Source organism: Panicum virgatum, chromosome 7K (genome assembly GCF_016808335.1).
Source record: "Panicum virgatum strain AP13 chromosome 7K, P.virgatum_v5, whole genome shotgun sequence".
Classification (NCBI taxonomy): Eukaryota; Viridiplantae; Streptophyta; class Magnoliopsida; order Poales; family Poaceae; genus Panicum; species Panicum virgatum.
This window is the reverse complement of record NC_053142.1, coordinates 33,148,488-33,156,527: the sequence shown is the minus strand read 5'-3', so window position 1 is coordinate 33,156,527 and position 8,040 is coordinate 33,148,488. Positions and strand designations below refer to the sequence as shown.

At 39.9% G+C, this 8,040-nt stretch overlaps 1 protein-coding gene across 2 annotated transcripts; it reads left to right on the top strand.

Moving 5' to 3' along the window:
• The first annotated feature begins 6,708 nt into the window (after nucleotides 1-6,708).
• Nucleotides 6,709-7,611, top strand: LOC120641066 (beta-hordothionin-like). Of its 2 annotated transcripts, none has more exons than XM_039917027.1 (3): nucleotides 6,709-6,985; nucleotides 7,079-7,147; nucleotides 7,228-7,611. In XM_039917027.1, exons 1-3 carry the CDS (start codon nucleotides 6,757-6,759, stop codon nucleotides 7,332-7,334), a joined length of 405 nt encoding a protein of 134 aa, XP_039772961.1. In that variant the 5' UTR covers nucleotides 6,709-6,756; the 3' UTR covers nucleotides 7,335-7,611. The 2 variants fall into 2 exon arrangements, with proteins under 2 accessions (XP_039772961.1, XP_039772962.1); XM_039917028.1 differs by having other exon boundaries at nucleotides 7,234-7,607.
• Nucleotides 7,612-8,040: the final 429 nt, after the last annotated feature.

Genomic DNA, 8,040 nt, shown 5'->3' with positions numbered 1-8,040 from the left:
AAAGTATTTTGAAGACACTGAGAGGAAGGTGCGATGAGAGGAAGTTGCGATGGATCGATGAGCCCAGACTTGGGCCATGTTTGGTTGCCTTCCTGAAATTTTTTTCACAAAAATACGAATATATGCACGGAGTACTAAACGAAGTTTATTTGTGAAACTTTTTCACAGATAGATGCAACTTTGCGAGCTGAATCTAATGATCCTAATTAATCTGTGATTTGCAACAGTAATGCTACAACAAGTAATGTACGAGTGGTTATAAGTAGCACCGGCCTCGTCCGTGCACAGGAAGTCAACACGCTAGCTTACCAAACGGAGAAAGAAAGAACCTTCCTCTTTCCTCTTCTCCCGTTCCTCATTTCTACCTCGTCAAAGATGAGCTCTGAATCGAAGCATCCTCATGCATGTGCTCCACCAAAGCAGCAGGATTCGTCGTTGAACCCAAGGCTGAGAAAGATCAGAAGTTTCCCACCGCTAGGTGCATCACAGTTGGAAGCAAATCATCAGCAGATTGAAGTTCCGAGAAAGGTAATCCTGCATTAGCATCAAAGATTAGTTATTTCGACTTATTACGCATTACTTCTCAGTTGTGGTTGAATCACCTGCAGACTAAACAAAATGAACAATGCTCTTGCTTCTTCCTCTCCCCCCCCCTTTATGCTCAAACATTTGCTCTACAGCAAACGACAGGCTTCCCCACAAGTGTTGTGCCCCTAAGAAACGAAATTTTTTCATTAAGTGCAGCATTTGAGAGTACTCAGTCAGTCGAGCAAGGATCTAACGGTTAGCTACTTAATTGCACAACATTACGATTTATAGGACTCACACAAATCTGTTTTGCACTGTTTGGAAGCATTCCCTCTTATTATTTAAGGTAGCTTAGCAGCAAATACTTAATCTTGAAAGTGTAGCGTACAAGGAACTAAATTGATACAATATCTCTGCTGTGAATGTATATGTTCCTTTTTTAGACAGTCTGCATCTCTAAGAAATGGACTTTCTTGTATAGCTGCTATAAGCATATCTTTTACTATACATGACCACTTAGTTGCAGACATTTGAACATGTTAACACAGTCTGACCGAAGGAAAAAAGAAAAGAATGATGTAGTATATCTGCTGTCAAAGTATAGCTTCCTTTTCAAATCAATGCACCCCTCAAGTCAATCAACATTTACATCATGACTGTTCAGTAGCTTTTCATCTTTAATGGTTACTATATTCTGCTACACATCATACATATCTCTGCTTCTGACCTGTAATATAGATTGTGATGAACACTTAAACGCTTTCTTTGTGCAGGGACACCACCATTGCAGATCAATTTAGCCTTTGAAAATCAGCCATCATTTTTAGATAATACTTGTTCATGAAATTGAGTCCGCCCCCAAATGGATCCGCGCCGGCGACCGGATGAGCGCCCTGCCTGACGATCTCCTCCACCACGTCCTCTCCTTAGTCGATCCCGGCCCAGCAGGCTAGGACGTGCTGTCCAAGCGGTGGCCGGGACTGTGGCGCTTGTACCTGGCAATGGCATCAACGATTTCCCGGACGGCTCCAAGGAGCTTGTTAGTGCTAAGGCTGATTGCCTTCCAGATGTTGATAGGCTGATGCTGATTGCCTTCGGTGCTCAAGGTCCAGCTTCCGCGGGGCTACGAATGTTTACCAATTCTGCAATATGAGCTCGTCACCTCAAGAATTTGGACTGTTGATTCGCACAAACACAGCAGCTCCGTTCTTTCTGATTAATTTCCCATTCCTGGAAGATTTGTTTCTCGTCGGATGCTACGATCAGTCTGATCAGAGCCTGATGGCATTCAATCTGACGAACTGAAGACCTTGGTTGTTCGATAGTGTTCGATCTGCAGCTATGTTGGTTTATCAGGGATTCTTCTCTTGTTTCGCCATGCTCGAGCATGCCTAGCTTATGGCACCTACGGAAATGGCGTTACATTAGATACAGGAAATTCCCTCGTCAAGGCGTCAGTTTCGCTATGGCCTGCTGGTCAGTTCTCTCCAAGAGAAGAAGCGGCCACGTTTCTTAGCTGCTGCTGCAGGACTGGTCACTCTCTTGCTGGGCAGTGCATCTATGGGTGGTAATGGGCCAAGGCCCTAGTGGCCTCTTCATAGCCCACCAAGGCTTTTAAATATTTTAGCTCAAAATTATATAAGATTAGAATCCAGCCCTTTTAGGACCCGGCCCTTACATTTTTTAATTTAAAATTTTGAGCCCTTTACCACCCCTAAGTGCCAACGTCTACAGAGTATGGAAAAGTAAACTCCGCCTGACTCTAGGTAGCCTCTCTTTTCCTTGTTTGTGTTGAACGAACCGTGGTGCCGTGGACTATCTTCAGATGAATTGTCTGATCTGATGTAAATATATGGGTCATATAAGTCTACTTCTTGCATTGTTTGTAATATAATTCCATTAGATAGAGTCAGTACCTAGATATGAAATTTAGATATTAGTGAATAGTGATCAAAGGTGAAATAGTTTGAACAACAACAACAACAACATAAAATATATTTATATTTATGACCATAGAAAGCAGATGACTCAAAGGTGTACTCTATGATATCGGGTTGTACATGTTTGTTTGGAATATAATAGAGGCTAGAACACAGTGTTTGGTTGGAATATAATAGTGGCTAGAACACGGGATTCAGGATTGGAGAAAATTTAAATAGTAATAGTTGTGATTACCACCCTTAATTTTCTTTTAAGATAGGCAGGAGCACTGCTAATGTATTTAAGGGATGAATCAAGAGTTAAAAATTAATACAGTAGTTGTGATTACGACCCCTAAATGGAACATGTGTTTTCAACCGCAAAGAGTAGGCAGTCATCAGGTCAGCATGCAAAAATCGAGGAAATCAGAATGCGGATATTCGCGGGAGCAAAGGGTTTGACCTTTGCGGGGTGTTTTGTCCTCTCTTCATAATTAATAAGTAGGCGCGCGGTAGGCCCATATAATTGCCAAATTGCCAATGAACATTAAGTCAAAGGAGTGGGTATAGATATATGCAAAGTAGATCACGGTATACATATATGTAACCGAACTTTGCAATCCCTAGCAAATGAAAGCTCTGAAAAAAAGTGAGATCACAAGAAGTCATCACTGCCCATTCATCATCCATTATATATATTACTGCCATGTAGAAATCTGAATATTAGCCCCTACGAAATTATTGTTGATTTGTACTGCTGGATAAGATCTTAAAGTTGAGAACAGGTATAGCCAGCGCCATGCACGCACCACCTTTTCTTTGTGCTGTACGTAACATATTATGCATTATGTCACCTGTGATAATTAATTAATATCAACTGTTTACCTGCCCAATACATAGCTTATGTTTAATCTGACATAAGGTACAACTACCCAGTAGCTATATGTCTCACGATGCCGAGTCTTATTTCAATTTATTTTTCTTTTGTCTTTAGTCAAATATATATATTGTCATTTTGGTTAAAGTAAACCATAGTCAAGAGATAATGTCATTAGGTGATGAGATGGATCATCCTCTTAGCAGCCATATTAAAAAGAACATTGACTTGGCATAGCTGATCCTATTGCAGCCTTACTCTCAACAATTATGTCTAAATATAGATATTTTATATAGGAGTAAAGTACACCAGCGGTCCTCAAACTTGTCATATTGTGTCAACCCGGTCCCTGAACTCATAAAATGCAGATTTGACTCCCTAAACTTAGCGACGGGGTCATTCCGATCCCCCGAACTCGCAAATTGCAAATTTGGCTCCCTAAACTTAGCTTCGAGTGTCACCCTGGTCTCTAAATAAAAATATTTAACCCTATAAATTTAACTCTGGATGCATATTATATAGGTGCATGATTTAATTTAACCATTAGTATTTATAAAATAACAATACAAGTTGAATTTGTTAGATTTCCAATGAGAAAACTTTCATAAAAATCTCTTCAAACAAATTATTCATGAAAACATCATCATGTTGGCAACATCAAACCACTGTGATTGTGTGAAAGTGTCCATCACCATCGCTACTTACTCGCAAGTGTCAAAGCAATTAGCAATACTTTGTAGATGATGAGGTCGGGCAAAACTCTCGCCCATACACACAACGGGAGGGAGTATTGTAAGGAAGGAGCTCTAAGACTTTGCTGCGAACAACAGCGATGCCTATAGGAAGAAGGAATGTGTACATGGCATATATCTCAAAACCTATTTTTAGAAATTTACATGGCATATATCTCAAAACCTACTTTAGAAATTTAAATGTGCAATTTATATGTTTGGAGACTAAGATGACACCCAAAACTAAGTTTAGGATGCTAAATATGCTATTTGCGAGTTCGGAGACTCGGATGAGACTTGAAGCTAATTTTAGGGAGCCAAATCTGCATTTGACAAGTTCACACCGTGACAAGTTTGAGGACAGCGGGTGATGTTTATTTTTATTTAGTCTCCAATGAAATTTTGTCCATTTTCTTCCATTGGCTGAGATGGAGCCATATTAACTACTCTTCACAAAATTTTGCAATTTGCTGATCAGTAAGATCAAGTCAAGAACAGGTAGCCTATCGCAACCATGCACCATCTTAATTACCCTTCAGTGTAGATAAGTCATGTATTATATTTTAAGGCAACCAAAAGAAGTTCTCTTGATTAACTCTATGGACCAATATAATGCAGCAATGCTTATAGTTAACAAGATAAATAGAATGATTTTATTTAAGATATCAGGGACATCATAAAGAAATGCTCTTATTAGGTAAATGACCTCACGTACACTACCACATTAGATTTTTTTTTTTGAGATTCTACCACATTAGCAGTTAGCTATATGTGCACTCATCTCATTCGTCACTATATCAGCAAATAAAAACAATAAAGACAACTGTAGATGAAACTACCAACCTATGAGTATGTCACAACTACAAAAAAATGATTTACCATGACACTTTTTTAAACACCTCCGAGGCGGGCAAGAATTCCAACCACCTCGGTTAATGGTAGGCATTAACCAAGGCAATCATTTCTTATTAATCGAGACGGTTAAAGAAACAGCCTCGCAAAATTAATTAACCTAGGCGGTCACCATTAAAATGACCGCTTCTATTAATACTTTTATTTTGGGAGGCGGGCCAGTTATAAAGGCCCACCTTGGTTAATAGATCAAGCCCAGTAGAAACCCATATGAGCTCGGTTGCTGAAAAGAGTATATAACTGAACCAAACTCTAATCCACTCACCTCCTCGTCCTCTCTACCAACCACGTCTCTCCCCCCCCTCGTGGCGGGCGACGACTGCGACGGCGGCGGCACGTGGATGGGCTCAGTGGGCCTGCTGATGGGCTCGCTTGGCTTATTCATGGGTTTCAATTTTTTATATTTATTTTATTAACCAAGGCGGGCAGCAAACCGCCTCGATAAATAGGTCATTTACTGACCTTGCATTCTAGGCGGTTGCAAAAAAATGCCTTGGTTAAGCGGTTTTGCCTGCCTCGGTAAATGATTTTGTAGTAGTGTGTAGCTAATATTTTGGATCCAGAACCGTATTTATTACAACTCAAGTGGATAATTAAAAAAGAGAGAGAAGAGAATGGGCAAGCGCCACATGATGGACATCTAGTATCAAATGTGAACAATCAGTAAATGGCTAAATAATTATACAATGAAAAACATTAAACTTGTATTTGTAAGTTTGAATATTCAGCTACAAGATTATTTTTAACATTTAGGAAAATATCTTTAGATTAGTTCTTCCCACATCGTACATGGATGAACTGTCTGAATAGACCAAGGAACACCTTCTATATGTCTGGAAGCTGAGCTCATTGTAAGGAGAAGAGTCAGCGGGAATTCAATAGAGTAGCTGAAATACCAGTCATGCTGTTCTAGCGGATCAGAGAGGAGGGCCAGCCGTGGATTTTGGCGGGGAATCAGTCATCTTGAGCTGTTATCCATGTTTATATCACTTATAGATTTGCGATTTGCTCTTATACGTCTTGCTAATCTTTTCTCATGTAATACTTGGCTTTGAACCCTCATGATCTTTTTTTACTAGCTGCTAGCTCAAAATGCTTCATTGTATGGTCGCGCCATTCTTCATCTTAAGCTTTTTAACAAAACACATTTCAAGGCACATTCGTGAAAAAAAAAAGCTTCTATCACAAACAGATACGCTTGACAAACAAACAGCTTCTATATGCGTCCAACCAGCCTTTATTATATATGATATAGTTGATAACATTATATTCTTTCTACAAAATAAGTCAATTGTAAAGCTCGATTATTGCTACATTTTGCAAGTTTCTGACCCCCACACTGGTATTATTGATGACGCTTGAGCTGCAGTTTCTTGCATGGGTTTTAGCGCTCCATGACTATGTCAGAATGATATTTCTTTACGATGAAATAATCGTAATGTTTTTACGAACAAAAGATTGCTAATTCCTTATTTTTTAGTGTCTATATATACCAATTGGCTTGCAATATTTATTTTTTAGTGTCTATATATAGATGATATGGTGACCCAGACATTTCTTACCCACGTCAATGACAGGTGTGGATTTGTACCAACCCCGGCGAAGCCTTGAGTTTATCTGGTAAGCGTCATTTCAAGGCATCATGTACTTAAAAATTCATGAGTTGTAAGTTGTAACAACCCACACATCATCATCTATTTTCCCTATAAATAGGATCCATGCGGTTCTCTTCTCTGCAGTGCCAATACCCCAAAGCCATTTCTTTGAGTTTTGCAAAAGCCAGAAAGAAATGGGAAGCAAGGGTCTCAAGAGTGTAATCATGTGTGTGCTGATCCTAGGGATAATCTTCGAAGTAGAGGGCAAGAGTTGCTGCAAGAGCACCCTAGCAAGAAACTGCTACAACGCATGTCGTCTGAGGTTTTCCCAGCGAGTCTGCGCCACAACATGTCGCTGTAAAATCATAAAAGGCACTAAATGCCCACCTGGCTTCCCTAAATTGGACCTTCTCCCGAACTCCGGTAAAGAGGAAACACACTATTTCCATCTTCCTTGTTTGTTATTTCTCATGAAAAAGAACTTATTTACATACTAGCTGATTTATTGTTTAGCAGGTGAACCAGATGCCATTGAGTACTGCAACTTGGGATGTGTGTCTTCTATGTGCGACACCATGAATAATGGTAAATTCGTCTAGGATACTTTTAATTATTTTCTGGAAAACTGAAAAGACTTGTTGTTAAGACATACTATACCATTGTAGCTCCAGAATTTATGGATGAAGAGATGAAAATCACCATGGAACGCTGCAGTGATGCATGTGACCGTCTCTGCAGTGGGGATGCCCGCATCGCATCCGTTGCTGCATAATCATGCTTGTGCATGCCGTGGGTTTTGTTGTCCAAGGCCAAGGTCTCATCATGATGGATGTTGTTCTAAAAAAGGATCTCATGGGCCAGATCCAAGCCAACGTGTCATCTTATACATATATTATGTGTGTGCTCTTTTTTTTTTCTTTGTTACAATAAAGGTAACCACACGATGGATGCCATGTTCCTACCTGTATGTGTGCCCATCTCTATCGAGATGTATCCGTGTACCCTTGGCCAGTTAATATAATCACTATAAAGTCTTTCGTTTACATGAACTATAGAAATGAAATGCAAATGCGCAGTTGAGTGTTGTGTAACCAAGCATGAAGCTTTGGTCACACCCTTTTTTTATGGCATTCTTAGAGGGGAACATATTAGGTGCAAACCAACCTCTCCGTGCAAACTATGAAAACTTCAATCTGGATCATCAGATCAACATCCAAGGGAGGTGGGAGGGGGGATTTGCAAAAGTGTGATTACCCAATCCAAGGGTGGGTCCAGATTGTAAAATTATCCAATCCCCCATGCCCCTTGGATGTTGATCCGATGATCCAGATTGAAGTTTTCATAGTTTGCAAGGAGAGATTGGTTTGCACCTAATACGTTCCCTTCTTAGAGAGATGTTAAGTTTTCTCTCCTAGAATCGCTACTAGTAATCCCGCTCTATTTATAGCAACTGTTGACATTTTGGTCCACCCCTAAAA

Bases quoted from the DNA above. Each gene is read 5' to 3' on its own strand.
- LOC120641066 (XM_039917027.1), top strand. From the start codon at position 6,757: ATGGGAAGCAAGGGTCTCAAGAGTGTAATCATGTGTGTGCTGATCCTA. The intron at 6,986-7,078 runs GTAAAGAGGAAA...ATTGTTTAGCAG, and splicing joins GGACCTTCTCCCGAACTCCG to GTGAACCAGATGCCATTGAG. The intron at 7,148-7,227 runs GTAAATTCGTCT...ATACCATTGTAG, and splicing joins GTGCGACACCATGAATAATG to CTCCAGAATTTATGGATGAA.